The sequence below is a fragment of the Canis aureus genome, chromosome X (assembly GCF_053574225.1).
Source record: "Canis aureus isolate CA01 chromosome X, VMU_Caureus_v.1.0, whole genome shotgun sequence".
In the NCBI taxonomy this organism is placed as follows: Eukaryota; Metazoa; Chordata; class Mammalia; order Carnivora; family Canidae; genus Canis; species Canis aureus.
Genome location: NC_135649.1, coordinates 32,840,645 through 32,856,551, shown reverse-complemented (window position 1 = coordinate 32,856,551; position 15,907 = coordinate 32,840,645). Strand labels below are relative to the sequence as shown.

At 43.4% G+C, this 15,907-nt stretch overlaps 1 protein-coding gene across 7 annotated transcripts in view; it reads left to right on the top strand.

The window, feature by feature from the left end:
• LONRF3 (LON peptidase N-terminal domain and ring finger 3) overlaps positions 1-15,907 on the top strand; it is a 40,182-nt gene that overhangs the window by 10,797 nt on the left and 13,478 nt on the right. For 4 of the 7 annotated variants that reach the window (XM_077888341.1, XM_077888340.1, XM_077888339.1 and 1 more), the window contains 3 exons: positions 3,003-3,261; positions 4,023-4,116; positions 14,777-14,891. In XM_077888341.1, coding sequence (XP_077744467.1) covers positions 3,003-3,261; positions 4,023-4,116; positions 14,777-14,891 — 468 coding nt within the window. Of the gene's footprint in view, positions 1-740; positions 897-3,002; positions 3,262-4,022; positions 4,117-14,776; positions 14,892-15,907 lie in introns of all 7 variants that reach the window. The other 3 variants (XM_077888336.1, XM_077888334.1, XM_077888337.1) reach the window with 1 other exon arrangement.

Genomic DNA, 15,907 nt, shown 5'->3' with positions numbered 1-15,907 from the left:
GCGCCTCTGGGTCTTTAGCTGCCCCCTCGCCCACCCCCCACCTTCTCCGGCCACAAGGGAAACTGGTCCCAGACTGGAACCTGCCTGCCTCCAGTCCTTGAAGTTACCCAACAGTCTTGGCACAGTGAAGGCCAGAATGAGGAAGGAGAGGCTGGGTTCTGCTATTCCCACCACTTCACTGTGGAAGGGATTAAAGGTCCAAGGAGGATAATCCAGGGAGGAATGAGCAAACTGGGCTGGCAGGGGAAAGACATGGAAGAACCTAGAAGACGTGTGAACGTTCTACCTGTGGGAGTGTATAGATGTGATTGCAGGTCCCCCGATGGGGTTCGTCTCCTACCTTTATCTCCCTGTCTCTTTTCTCCTAGATAGGTCTTGAATTCCCACTGCAGATATTTCTATGGAATGGTAGTGTGGGAGTGATGGTTCTTAACTTTGGCTAGGGTGACGGAGGCATCTGTGGTGCCTTTTTGAAATCCAGATTCTGGGGCCACGCTTCAGACCTGGGGGAGCCAGGCGTGGGAACTTGGAACCTGGAATGTTCATAAGCTCCCCAGGTACCTCTGACATATGCTGAATGGAGCCCCCCCGCCCTGGTATGTTGGGGTCTCTGGTTCCAGGCTGCCTCCCTGGAGTTTCACCCTGCAATTCATGTCCCCTGCCCCTTCCCTCCCCTCCCCCCCCATCACCCAAGCACCTGTAGAAACTTAAGTAGTGAAGTCTTCTGTTTTATGTCACAGCTTCTCCTTAGTTTCTTTTCACCATCAGTCCCGGGGGATTCTCAGGAACATTTTCCCGATATCCTGAAGTTGTTGGCACCTCACCCTAGATTAAAGGAACACGTAGAATCAATGGCTACTGAAGGCACCAGTCATAATCTACCAAAGTTGTCACAGGTAAAACTCAACTCGCCCAGCTCGCTCGCGATGCTTCGTTTGGCTGTTGTGTGGGCAAACGTGGGAGTGAGCCCTACCTCTCCTTCGGTTCCTGAGAAGGAAGAAATGGAGCCACTAGTGGTTGTGTTCTTTGCTAGAAGGTTCTTTCTTACAGATAAAACTGGATTTCAGACATGGTCCTGGGGGTTTTTGGTTTCATTACCTTCATTTTTCAGTTCTTGGTCAGATCCAGCTGAGAGAGATTTGATAGAAGTAAAAAAGGAGTTGGCCTGCTTCCCCTGGAACCATTCAGTCTGGGTGGCTTTATCAGCTTAGGGGCGGAGCCTGGGAAGAGGCCTAACAACCCCTCCTTTCCTGCTTTTTTTGTTTGTTCAAGCTGCTGGTCTTTGAGCACCAGCTGAGTTCTTTGTGCAGAGACAACTCCATTTGATCCCCAAGTGGAAGTAATTTTATATTCCCTCACTGTGTCTTACACATCAGTAGACTTCCAGTACATATTTGTAGCCAGGAAGAGGGAAGCAATTGGGGAAGAATTAAGTCCTTGGAAGGAAGGATGGACATTTATGCCCATTTTTGAAGACAGGGGAATAGGGAACCATGGAGAGATTGGCTCCAGGCTCTGGCTTTCCCAGAACAGGGCAAGTGGGCAGAAGCTGGGGCTCAGAAGTCCAGACGTGAAGGCAGGATTTAGCACTGAAAACCGAGGCACCTTGAGGCAACAGTCTACCTTCCATTCGTGCCATGTGTTCTTCTCCTGTATGGAAGCCCTGTGATCTCCATGGCTTCTTGGGTTCTCTAATAGGCAGGAAACTTACTTTTTCCCTGCTTCTCTCCCTGCTCCTGAGAAGTGATAAAATGCAGGTGTGCCTGATTTAAAGGCGGGGGTGGGAGTGGGAGTGGAGGCAGATCTTCTGAAGTCAGAGACCCTTAGTGCATTTCAGTAATGTTTGAAATAATTAGTACATGATTGAGAGCATTAATAGTGAACTGAAGAAGTGCCTGGAGTGACTTCTCATTGCAGCTCAATCAGAAATGAGGAAAAATAGCACCCTTGGCTTTCCAGGGTGAGCCAGCTGGGGAGTGAGGGATTGGGCTGCTACACCAACTTTGCTTTGTGAAGCAGTGTACTCTCATGTGGACAATGCCTGGGGCTCATGGAAAGTTGAGGGTGCAGCCCTGCTGGGGTGCTGCAAAACCCCTGAACTCCCCAGGTTAGATACTGTGAAAAACTACATCCTTCTTCTCCTTACCTCACTGTTCTCTCCTGACTATACACTATTTTCCATCTATCTACCATTTGGGGGGCGGGGGTGGCTAGGGGTTGGAGGGCAAGAAAACAACATGAGCATGTGGATCCGTGGACTATGAATTTAGAGTACAGTTCAGGGTTCTCCAGGTAAATCTGCACAAACACTCTGTCATTGGATTTATTTCCAGATCCATTGTCAAATACCCTCTCCTGGACAAAAAGTCTTGAAAAGGCTAGAGATATTGATCGTTTTCCCAAACGACTTGTATCTTTTTCAGACTTTTCACCCAAAATCTAGTCAAAAGAGTAGCTTGTCCCTAGTGCTTTTGACTAGTATAACACGGAGCTCTAGAACCTGAGGTAACTCCACAGGCCTGTGAACAAACCTGTGCCAAAGCCTTAGCAAAAGTCCTTTTGGAGCTGGGGGTGGGGCAGATGGCCTGGAATGGCAGTGAAAGCTGCCGGAAGGATTGAGTGATAGGATCTACTCTCACTGCATGCCTTGGTTTCCCTCAGGTGGTAACTGGGGAAAGATTTGGCTAGGAGAGGGATGGGTGCCACACTCTACATCTGTCCCCTTCACCATAGCCCAGGGTGTCTGTCCCCTACATGCCTTTCTTTCCTTGCCTAGGGAAGTTCCTCTGTTTCACCCAAGCCTAGCATGTCTTCGTTGCAGATACCCTGTGGCCAGAAGTAGGAGATATGTCTTATCACCACACACACACACCCCAGTTAAGCTGTGTGTCCACTCAGTGATCAGGGCTATGCGGTTTTCTCTCTGTCCCCGGTGGGTAGCAGTGTCAGAGGACAATGCTGGTCCTGAGGTGATACTAATATTTGGCTCTTTCTTCGTCCAGGAAAATCCGGAGCTCCCACACTGTTCTAGTCAGGAGGAAGCAGCGGCAGGGGGAGACTGCGGCAGCCTGGCAAACCCAGTTAAAGTAGAGGGGGAGGGGCAGCAAGGCGACCAGGAAGGCCAGGCAGGAGAGGAGAAGGGGGACGCTGCCTCTGCAGAAGCTACCTCTGCCAAGGCTGGCAAATGCCAAGAAAAGAAAAGGAAGCATTGTCAGACTGGAACCCAAGATCCAGAGGTGCCCACTAAAGCCTCAAAGCCAGGTACTGACTCTACCCAGAGAGAAAGGGGCTTGGATGAGGTGCCGGGGCTCACCAGCGTATGCGGGTTACTGAGCCTCCATTGGAGGGCTCTGGGTGTGCCACCTAGCTCTGGCACTCAGCTGTGCCACCTCAGGGCACTATGAGGCCTCTGTGAGAGCATGCACAGTTCCTAGCATACTGCCAGGGCTCATTGATAATAAGGAAAAGTCAAGTCATGAGGTCAGGCCCCGTATCAAGTAATGGCATCTCATGCCCTTAATGGTATTACCTCTTTTCAGGCCCACCTGTCCCTATTCTCATCTCCATCTCAGGAATGGGGGAGCAGGGAGATATGATCAGGCCTCGCCCTCCTCCTTCCCAGCGGGGTGCCCAGAGGTAGACATCAGAAGTGGCAGCGGCAGCCTCACTTCTTTCCAGGACAGGTTGGCAGTGCCAGGATTCGGTACCAGCCTTGCAGGGCTGGCTTGGTCCATGGAATGGCAGCTGCTCCTGCTGCTGTTGAGTGAGATGCCTGTTGCATTGGAGTCAAGTCCCCAGGGCTCTTAGACATTCCCTGCTCGCATTTCTCTTCCTGTGGGGCTCCTAGAAACCTCCTGAAGCCTTCTTCAGGGGATCCCATTCCCAGGGGCCATTGAATCTACTCTCTGGGAGGCAGGGTGAGAGCGGCAAGCTGAAAAATGAATGCGGTTCCTTTGCCTCAGAAGTGTTGTCTGTGAAAGTAAGGTTGGTCCATCTCTGATTTACTGCTTTCTCAATCACAGATCCTCCTGCTGACCAGGAGGCCAGAGCTGCTGTCAGTGTTCCACTGCCATTGTTTGTTGACGCGTCTGACCTTGAATGCGCCCTATGCATGAGGTATGTGATGGGTACTATCACTTCTTGCCTGAGGCTTCTTCTTCTGGGGAGTCTTGGCCTTTCGGCCAGTAACCTCTTGTTCAGTTGGTTAGCACAGAAATGCACAGTTCTAACAGAATGAAAATCACTCTGTTGTTTGTCACACGGGCTAGCTTGTTTCCTTTGTTTACAGATTATATTACCTGCACTCCTGACTTGGAAATACCTAAAAAGTGGGAAGAAAATGGTCTGCTTAGAAGTCATAGACTGATGGCCACATCCTGAATGTCTTTAATTGGGCCTTCCTGAGATTTTTTTTTTTTTTTGGTTGTTGTTAGATGTGAATGTTCGGAGATAGGACATATAATCTCCAGTTGGCCATGATTCCCCTCTCTCCGGACTGCCTTACACCAGCCTGTATCTCATATTTGCATTACTTTCCTAGTACCTTGTAGGTATTTGAGTTCATGACCCTGGAACTAATCTCAACTACTGGATCAAGATCTCAAACCTCAAGGGCTCTTGTGAATGCCAAAGGCCTATTCTTTGGAAGCCAAGTAGAGGACTGATTTTTCATTTTGAACAATATTAGTAGTAGCCGTGTACTACTTGACCAGGCATCCCTTCTCTACCCAGTGGGGAAGCAAATTATCCACACACCTGCCCATGCCCTCAGAAAAAGAAGCTGGTGGACTTTTTTGGGGCTGTGTGAAAAAAATTACTTTCATTTGTTTCATTTCACAGCTGTGACTTTGTGGCTAAGAAGAGGAGCTCCAAAGCCAGATGGCCTGGGCTTGAACCCTGGCTCTGCCACTTACTGGCTGTTTGACCTAGAGCAAGTGATTTTCTCTGCCACTGTTTTCTTGTCAGTAAAATGGAGAAGAATAGTACCTATCCTATGAGGTTGTTATGATTAATTGAGAGAATCTATTTAAAACACTTAGAATAGTGCCTGACATATAGTAAATACTCCATAAATATTAACTTTTTCTAAGCCAGAGATTCTTTAACTTTAGGCCCACGGATGCTGAAGGAAGTTCTGTGTATGGATTCTAATAGATCTGTGAATTCCCTGAAGTTTTATGTAAAAATGTGTGTGTGTGTGTGTGTGTGTGTGTGTTTCCAGAACAAGGTCCACAGATTGCAGTAGAGTCTCAAAAGTGTCTTTTTTTTTTCCAAGATAGCATTAAAAAAAGACTGAGGTATTTGCATAAAAGTAAAGATGGTTGGCCCAAGAGATGTCAAGAAAAATCTTTTGATCTACCACACACTGGGATCCAGCTTCCCAAGAATCCTGAGATGTTTTCTTGCCCTTTGCAAGCACGTATGCCTTCCATATCAATCACATGCATTTGTATTTGGAAGGACTTTTCTTGTCCACATAAAAATGAGTAAGGTGGCCATTACCTGGACATGTACTTTTTCTTTCTCTTAAAAAGAAATTGAGTTGTCAGATTGGCTGCTGAGCCCAGGCAGACCTGAAAACGAACAGTTCGACAGACGGAATGCAGTAGCACCCAAAGAAAGCCTTCCAGATACAATCAGGAATTTTAGGTGGAGTGAGTGAGAGTGGGGTGGACTATATAACCAGGTACCTTTGACCCCTCACAACAAAGCAGCAGGTGGGTCATGGTGGAGCCAAGGTAAGAGGCAGAGAAACTCTGCTTCGCAGCAGAGAAATGGGCCTCCACCATCATGCCTCTAAGCCTGCAATGTGAGCCACAGTCTTTCAGGTGTCAGACTTTGCCACACTTGGTTTAGCTTGTTCAGAAAGCCCAAGTCTTTGCTGGATGTATCCTCCTTAACACTACTCCCAACATCCAGCCAACACAAAATCAAACACACAGACTCATCCTGTTTGTGTTTTCACTGAGGGCTCAGAATCCTGGGTTGAAGTTCTTTTGTTCTGTTTCCTCTGATTTCTCCCTTTCATCTTGTTTGTCCCTGATCTCAACAGGGGGCTTCAGAGAAGGGTTAGAAATTTGCTCCAAGAAATAAACACCAAGAGGATAAGACCCCCTTCTGGTTTATTCACCCTGAGTTTAAAAGCCATTATTTCCCTTATCCTGCCCCTCTGTTCTAAGTGAGACTTCAAAACAAAAGCCCATCTTTGTCTGGGGTAACTGTTGTATAGGCTGGTAGGTGATAGGGGGACTCTAGCTGCTTTAGGGAGCAAAGGAACACGCCAAGTCCAGAGAACATTTCTGACCTCAAGGCTCTTAAAACTGTAGACCTTGATCAGAGGAATGTAATTCCCCTTCCAACAGGGTTTGTCTGTAATGCAGAAATCAGCTGTTGAAAGAGACTATTTCATATACATGCTTTAGTTTGAACAGAGTCTTGACAAAGTTCCTGTATCCACCTCTCTAGTACTCCCCCCCTTTTTATTGTCATTAGGATTATTGTCAGGTTCTATTATGACCTTCATGTGTCTTTTGGGGAGAGGGTGTTTAAGGGTTGAGATATTTTCAAACCATCTGCTGGGTCATGAAACTAGACATTTGTACCTCCTGTACAAGTTTCTAGAATGAAATCTAATCCTGTGGTGCTGCACTGGTAGAAGACAAGTTGGAGTATGAAATCCATCTGACTCTAGAGAGAAACTCAGGAGCAACTTGTATGTTTTGCAGGGAAAAGGATAGGAAAAGAGAATGGGACAAGAACTGGAGCATGCATTAATGAGACACTCCAATCTCCAAGTCCCCCTGGCTGGATTGGGAGAGCTCTGTTGAGGGAAGTTGCTCCGTAATTCTAATCCTTTGGAACTCTGCCCCTCAATCTTTTGTGACTGGAAACCTTCCCTTGAGATTTACCAGCTGGATACTCTTGACACTGGGGACCACCTCTGGAGCTGTTGTGGAACACCACCTTTGGGGTGACAGGATATTTTGAGATGTGGAACAAGAATGTTTGATATTTGAACCACTTACCTAATGGCCCAGTGACCTCCTGGTCAATTGAAATGAAACTTTGTTGTATTTAACCTAGTTTTAGCTACTCAGATAGCTGGGTATTAAGGAGGTTCCCCCTCACACTGTCTCTCTCCTTCCTTCCTTCCCTCTCTCTTTTTCTTTCTCTTTCTCCACCCCCTCCTTCTTATTCCTTCTTCTCTCATTTGATAGCAGCAAAAGAACACAATACAAGGATGTAACTGGTGGGAAAAGATAGCTATTTCCAGACAAGCCAAGCATTTAATCCGGGCTGACATCTAACTGAAAGCATTTATTTTTATTATTACTATTGTTTACTCCACCATTTTGACAATGTAAAATGCTTTCTTGTGAGAAAATCTGTGTCTACTCTGATTTATAAATGCTTCCCTGAAGTGTTTCCTGCAATCATTACCTAAAGTGGTAAATAAAAGGGAGAGAACTTCAAGTATATACCTATTTCTAGCTCTATCTATATATACAGAGTTCTCTCTCTCTCTCTGTCTTTCTGGGGTGGAGAGAAATGGAAGGGAGAGAGAGAACTGTGTTGTCTGTATGTGTGTCTACACATGGATGGATGCTGTCTGTTCTAAGAGATGTGCACACTGTTGCAGCTGTGTCATATAGTGGAGAAGGAAGAGGAGCTTGAGAATCAGGTGTGACTTCATACCCTAAGCCCAGCTACTTCCTAGCTAGATGTGTGACCTTGGGCAAGTCATTTAACCTGTCTAGGTCTTATTTTCCTCAGTAGTAAAATGGAACTAGTCATCATTATTGCCTATTAACATATGAAGTTAATTTATTTGAAAAACAGTATTACACACACCCAGAATAGCAAGAGAAATATATTCCACCTGTTTCTTGTCACTTTATTCCATCAGCCTCTGTAGAGGAGCAAAGTAGCCCTGAATATAGAAGCAAATTGAGACTTGAATGGTGATATATTCTGAGCATCTGAACTTAGAATTATTTCAAAGCAAACATTATATAGCATCTGTAGCAGTCTTCTTGTCTGTGACCACTCAGATCAGGGGCATTTTAATCACAATTCTTGCTAAGAGTTGCTGTTTCCTTTTGTGTCTGTTTCATTCATCTGCTCATTAAATGTCAGCATTTATTGCAGTTGATTAGCTAGTAATATCACTGCTGTTTTATAAAAGGCCCAATTTTGAAGCTCTCAGGATAAACAATTTAGCAGGTACGGATTCCTCAATCATCACCATCATTAGTGTCATTGACTAATGTGTAACAAGTTTTCAGATTCATAAGACTCAAATTACTGAAGAAGTGAGATTTTCTGATTTGGCTGCTCCGGTAGATCACAGCAATGGTTTCCAAATCAGCCTGCAAGTCACACTTGTGAGACACATTCTAAATTGTGAAATATACACAATGGAGAAGTACATAAAATTAAAAATGTATTCTCTTAACAAAATATTTTAAAGAGGATACTGCTGCAACCATTCTCAGTTCAAAAAATAAAACATGGCCAGGATCCCAGAAGCCTTCCTTGTGCCACTTCTGAATCATGACTCCTTGCCCTTTGCCCTCCAAAACCACTGTCCTGACTTTTTTCTTTTTAAAAATAGTTTTACCACCCATGTATGCATCTCTAAATGGTGTAATTTAGTTTTTACTAAAAACTTTATATAAATCGAACTATCCAGAACACAGTTCTTTTTGTTCTGGCTTCTTTTCCAGACTATTAAGGTTTATTCATGTTACTGCATATTGGTGAAGTTTGTTTATATTTCATTCATGTAGGGTGGCCCATTGTGTGAGTCTACCACAATTTCTTTACCAGTTCTATCATAAATGGATATTTGAGTTGTTTCTAGTTTGGAGCTATTACAGACAACGTTGCTATGAGCAGTTTTTATGTATGCTAATGCATATAAATCTTTGCCCATCTTCAATTGGGTTATCTCTCTTTTTCTTACTGACTTATAAGGGCTTTATGTATGTTCTAGATATTAGTCCTTTGTTAGTCATGTGTACTGCAAACACCTTCTCCCACTTGTGGCTTGCCTTTTTGCTCTCTTAATGGCATCTTTTAATGAACTTATAAGTTCTTTGTTTTAATGTAATGGAAATTATTAATCTTTTCATTTATTTTTTAGTGGGGATTTTTTTGGTGCACGTCTTGCCTAAGAAATCTTTTTTTTTTTTTTTTTACCTTGAGATCACCAAGATATTCTATTGTGTCTTTTATAAGCTTGACTGTTTCGCATTTACCTTTCCAGCCCACATGGAAGTGATTTTTGTGTATGGTGTGAGAGACAACCCAACTTCACTTCTCCATATGGACAGCCAGCTATCCCAAATAGCATTTATTGAGAATGCTATTCATGTATTGAAAATCCCCCCTCCGCTTTGAAGTGCCACAGTTGTCATAAATCAAGAATCTGGGTCTGGGTCTATTTCTAGGCTTTCTGTTCTATTCATGGATCTATTTGTCCTTGTGCTAGCACTACACTGTTTTAATCACTAGAGCTTTATAATAAGGTCTGGTGTCTGGTAGAGCAAGTCCTCCCACACTGCTGCTCTCAGAAGTGTCTCAGCTCCTCTTGACCCTTTGCTTTGCTTTTATACAGTTTAGAAATCAACTTGTCAAGTTTCATAAAAACAAACAAGTGAAATAAGCCTCTGGGATTTTTATCAGGATTAATTATTAGGTCTTCTTTACTTCCTTTCAATGAGGTGTTTATAGTTTTTTCCAACAGAGGTCTCGTACAACTTTTGTTGGATTTATTCCTGATACTCAGTTTCTTTTTTTTATTTATTTTATTTATTTATGATAGTCACACAGAGAGAGAGAGAGAGAGAGGCAGAGACATAGGCAGAGGGAGAAGCAGGCTCCATGCACTGGGAGCCTGATGCGGGACTTGATCCCGGGTCTCCAGGATCGCGCCCTGGGCCAAAGGCAGGCGCTAAACCACTGCGCCACCCAGGGATCCCCGATACTTGGTTTCTAAATACAACTGTAAATGTTACCTTTCTTAAAATCTGGGGTTTTTCATGTTTTTTTGCTGGTGTATAGAATATAATTGCGTGTGTATGTATATTTATCTAACATCCTGGCTAATACTAGCAATTCTCATGAATTCTAATAATCATTCTGTAGGTTTCTTAATTTAAATTTTTTATTTATTTATTTTAGAGAATGGGGGGTGCAGGAGAGGGCAGAGGGAGAAGCAGTCTTTAAGCAGACTCTGCACTGAGTGCAGAGCCTGACACAAGGCTTAATCTCATGACCCTGAGATCAGGACCTGCGCTGAAATCAAGAGTCAGACGCTCAACCAACTGAGCCACCCAGTACGCCTCGTAGATTCTTTTAGATTTGACCAGTTCACCATCACACTATGTGTAAATAATGACAGATTTGGGTTTTTTTTTTTCATTCTAAACCTTTCCTTAGTACACTGGTTAGGACCTTCATCATAGTGTTTTTGAAAATTAATTTTACTTTTGGCCGATTTAATAACTAAAATTTATTAATTCTGTTAAATAAATGAACTAGTTTCTAAAATAGGAATATAACATTCAAAAAGTAGAAAAGGTGAATCTATCAAAAGTCTCTCTCCTGCTCCAGACCTTCATTTGCTTGTTTTGTTTAATTTCATCATTCTAACAATTTTTATTTGTACTGGTATAGACTTATTAAATATCACCTTTTCAATAACCTGTTCAGTGTCTATCCTGTCATCTTCCAGAAGTCAGATGCCTTCTTGTACTTGTCATATTGCCAGCACTTAGCTCTGTCAGCACACAGCATGTTTGCTGAATGAATAAGTAAGAATCTGTTTTGTGGATAGCTTGTTAAATTTAAACTGATTTATTTTAAGAAACTATTTCTTTCTTTCCCACAAGATGCTTTCCCTTCAAATTCCACTAGAATTTTTTTTAATCAAGAAGGAGGGGATGGGCACCTGTGTGGCTCAGTCAGTTAAGCATCTGCTTTCTACTCAGGTCATGATCCTGGAGTTCCAGGATTGAGTCTCACATCAAGGTCCCTGTTCAGTGGGAGTCTGCTTCTCCCTCCGCCCCTCACCCAACTCGTGCTCTCTCTCACATTCTCTCTGTGTCTCTCAAATAAATAAAGAAAATATTTAAATTTAAAAAAAAGAAAGAGGGGAATGTGCAAGCAACTGCTAGTCTTTTATTGGCTTATTAAAAATATCAAATCTCTGTCCCTCCCCTTGACTCACTGAATCACAAACCTTATCCAGCGGGGCTTCACCATGTCTGTGGTTTTATTTTTTTAATTTTTTTTAAATCTTTATTTATTTACCATACTCACAGAGAGAGAGAGAGAGAGAGAGAGAGAGAGAGAGGCAGAGACACAGGCAGAGGGAGAAGCAGGCTCCATGCACCGGGAGCCCGACATGGGATTCGATCCCGGGTCTCCAGGATCGCACCCTGGGCCAAAGGCAGGCGCCAAACCGCTGCGCCACCCAGGGATCCCTGTCTGTGGTTTTAAAGCTCTACAAGTGGCTCTGATAATTGGGTTTGGAGACCAATACAGAGAAGATTCACCTATGCAGAGATTAGTAGAATTGTTTAATACAGTGATTCTCAATCCTTGCTGCACATAAAAACCACCTAGGAGCCTTAAAAAAATTCCTGGTGCCTGACCCTTACCCTGGACCAACTGATCTGAGTCTCTGCAGGTGTGGTCCCTGACATCTGTGTTTTTTAAAATTTTTTTTTATTGGAGTTCAATTTGCCAACATATAGCATAACACCCAGTGCTCATCCCACCAAGTGCCTCCCTCAGTGCCCATCACCCAGTCACCCCAACCCCCCGCCCACTTCCCCTTCCACTACCCCTTGTTCATTTCCCAGAGTTAGGTGTCTCTCATGTTTTGTCACCCTCACTGATATTTTCACTCCTTTCCCTTTATTCCCCTTCACTAATTTTTATATTCCCCAAATGAATGAGTCCATATAATGTTTGTCCTTTTCCGATTGACTTATTTCACTCAGCATAATACCCTCCAGGTCCCTCCACATGGAAGCAAATGGTGGGTATTCATCCTTTCTAATGACTGAGTAATATTCCATTGTATACATAGATCACAGCTTCTTTATCCGTTCATCTTTCGATGGACACCGAGGCTCCTTCCACAGTTTGGCTATTGTGGACATTGCTGCTATAAACATCGGGGTGCAGGTGTCCCGGTGTTTCACTGCATCTGTATCTTTGGGGTAAATCCCCAGCAGTGCAATTGCTGGGTCGTAGGGCAGTTCTATTTTTAACTATTTGAGGAACCTCCACACAGTTTTCCAGAGTGTCTGCACCAGTTCACACTGTTCACCAACAGTGCAAGAGGGTTCCCCTTTCTCCACATCCTCTCCAACATTTATTGTTTCCTGTCTTGTTAATTTTCACCATTCTCACTGATGTGAAATGGTATCTCGTTATGCTTTTGATTTGTATTTCCCTGATGGCCAGTGATGTGGAGCATTTTCTCATGTGCGTGTTGGCCATGTCTATGTCTTCCTCTGTGAAATTTCTGTTCATGTCTTTTGCCCATTTCATGATTGGATTGTTTGTTTCTTGGGTGTTGAGTTTAAGAAGTTCTTTATAGATCTTGGATACTAGCCCTTTATCTGATAGGTCATTTGCAAATATCTTCTCCCATTCTGTAGGTTGTCTTTTAGTTTTGTTGACTGTTTCTTTTGCTGTGCAGAAGCTTCTTATCTTGATGAAGTCCCAATAGTTCATTTATGCTTTTGTTTCTCTTTTTTTTAAATTTTTAAATTTATTTATGATAGTCACAGAGAGAGAGAGAGAGGCAGAGACACAGGCAGAGGGAGAAGCAGTCTCCATGCACCGGGAGCCCGATGTGGGACTCGATCCCGGGTCTCCAGGATCGCGCCCTGGGCCAAAGACAGGCGCCAAACCACTGCGCCACCCAGGGATTCCTGCTTTTGTTTCTCTTGCCTTCATGGATGTATCTTGCAAGAAGTTGCTGTGGCCAAGTTCAAAAAGGGTATTGCCTGTGTTCTCTAGGATTTTGATGGAATCTTGTCTCACATTTAGATCTTTCATCCATTTTGAGTTTATCTTTGTGTATGGTGTAAGAGAATGGTCTAGTTTCATTCTTCTGCATGTGGATGTCCAATTTTCCCAGCACCATTTATTGAAGAGACTGTCTTTTTTCCAGTGGATAGTCTTTCCTGCTTTGTCAAATATTAGTTGACCATAAAGTTGAGGGTCCACTTCTGGATTCTCTATTCTGTTCCATTGATCTATGTATTGTTTTAAAAAATTTCCCGGGTGATGGTGAGGGCTGGTGCGGGGAGGAGCAGGAGGTAGGGTTTACAAAAGAACACAAGGAAATGTTTGGGGGTGACAGGTATGCTCGTGACCTCAATTATGGAGGTGGTTTCATAGGTGTGCACATATGTTGAAACTTACCAAATTGTACACTTTAAGTATGTGCGGTTTATGCACGTCAATTATACATCAATAAACCTATTTAAAGAAAAAGCTCCCCAGATGATTCTCACACGCAGCAATGGTTGAGAATCATTGTTTTAACAGAAAGAGTATACGACTGGAAGGTGAAAGTTGGATAGACTTTCGTCTGCTAACAGATAAGTAACTTCCTCCCCCTCTGGACCTCAGTTTCATTCTAGTTGGTGGGTTCAAATATTTCTGGAGTACTTTTCAAGCTCTGACATTTTGGTTCTGCTCAGCCTGGCTGTGTGGGCCAGGCTGTTGATGCACCTCCTGGCCACACGAGGGGGATGTGCAGCTGGCTGCCTCTTCCTCTCAACTGAACACTCTTGTGAGGTCAAAATAGGCTGGTCAGGCATCTGTCTTTCCCTTCTGCCTGTCCTTTGGTGAGAGCGAGCCCCACTTCTGAACCACCATCTTCAGCCGCCCTCATCCAGTGGTCCTGCTGCAGGTGAGCCTTTCTTTTTAAGCAAAGTAAATCTGTGAATCTCTGAATGTATAGAACAGCTTTTAAAAAGATTCCCCAGATTGCTTTGAAAATATCCAGCTCCTGCAAAGCAATGAAAGTAGGATCTAATTGAAGTATATGGATGCATACCTACATTTGTGTGTGTGTGTATATATATACATACATACACACGTGTATGTGTGTGTATCAGTAAGCACATTGATAGTATTACTCTACTGCCTCTAAGAAAATAATCCATTCATATAAAGGGCAGTTATGTGTGTGTTGCAGGTACAATATTGAGATCCTTCAGGCAGTAAACATTGCTTAGGTGAAAAATGAAATCAAGGTTAGCAAAGAAGCTAAGTCTTTTTCCATTGTATATGTGATATAAAGTACATAAGTGAGTAAATGTGTGAGACAGTGTGTGTGTGTGTGTGTTTGTCTCTGTGTTTACATAACCTTAGGAGAACAGGTTGGCTAAATATTTTAGAACCTAATCTATTCAGACACTCTGGGAATTAATCTCTATTTTTCTGGACTGGCAGGGAAAAACAATCTGGATGCCAGTCAGAAGAGCCTGACTATAACTGATGTTACAAAATGATCCAGCTATGTCATAAATATTGATAAATGCATTATTTTAAAATCCAGGTCAGAAATAAGAAAGCAAATGCTTTTCTGAAGTGCAACAATAGCAGGAAATTATTTTAAAAAGAAAAGACCCCTCCCCTTACACATACGGAATTTTCTAAATAATACTATAAAACCTTAACACTAAGTATCTCTGTCTTTTGTCTTGTTCATATTTCTTCCCTTTTGATTCCTAAATTTCAGATTATTCTATGAGCCAGTCACAACACCTTGTGGGCATACATTTTGCTTAAAATGCCTTGAAAGATGCCTAGATCACAATGCAAAGTGTCCGCTATGCAAAGATGGTCTTTCACAGGTAAGACATTCTTTCTTTCTTGATTAGGTTAGCTTATTTGGAATTGGATACTAAAATGGTGGCCTGTTGGATCCCAAGCCAGTACACTGTGCTAGGACAGACTACTCCCTCAGACCATCTATCTATTTTTCCTGTTTTAGAGCTACCTCTCCCCTCTTCACCCAGTCCTTCAGGAAAATGAGGCAACATCCAGCTTTTTATGAACTGTCAATAGTGAAATCGATTTGTGGTGGAAACCAAAGTATTCAATTGATGAAAAATAGGTATCCTGATGCTAAGTCTGTCATGGTACCTGCTTCACTGCAACCTTAGGTGAATCCTCTGTCCTCTCTGGGCTTGGACTAGATGAGCTCTGAAGTCTCATCATCATCATCATCATCATCATCATCAGTGTTTATTCTGTGGTTTGAAGGGATCACTCTCAGGTCCCCAGAAAAACCTCACAGATCTTCAGTGTGGTCCTTCTCCCCCTCCCCCCCAGGAGCCACTGTACTTATTAGCAGATACATGGCTACTTGGAAAGCTCTGTGGCTTCCAGGTCATCTAAAAGGAACCACACAGGCTGCCACTGTTGTTTTTCAGATGGCCTTGATGGAATTCCCAATAAAACAGGAATCCCTGGAAGCTCATCTTGTTTGCCCTCCCTTGGGGACTTATGCAGGACACATTACAGTCAATCTTAGTGTTCTTTGACCTCTGTTGTCCCCGAGAAGAGGTCAGACATGCAAGGCTATCTCTAGGTGAATATAGGTCCAGAGAAGTCCCATGTTGAGCTTTCCCAACACCCAAGCATTTGAACTAAGGAAATCGAGTGAAATAGTCATCCAGGATAACCCTGGAGGTATATGTGGACTTGGAGGGGAGGCTCACCATCACACCTTGCCTGGATCAGGGGGATGGGATCTGCTGGCTTGATTGTAGGTGAGGAGTCCATGGTCCTTAAAAAACACATTGTGTTGTGGTAACACTACAACACTCAAATAAGCAGAAAGAAGAAAAATCTACCCAAATGTTCA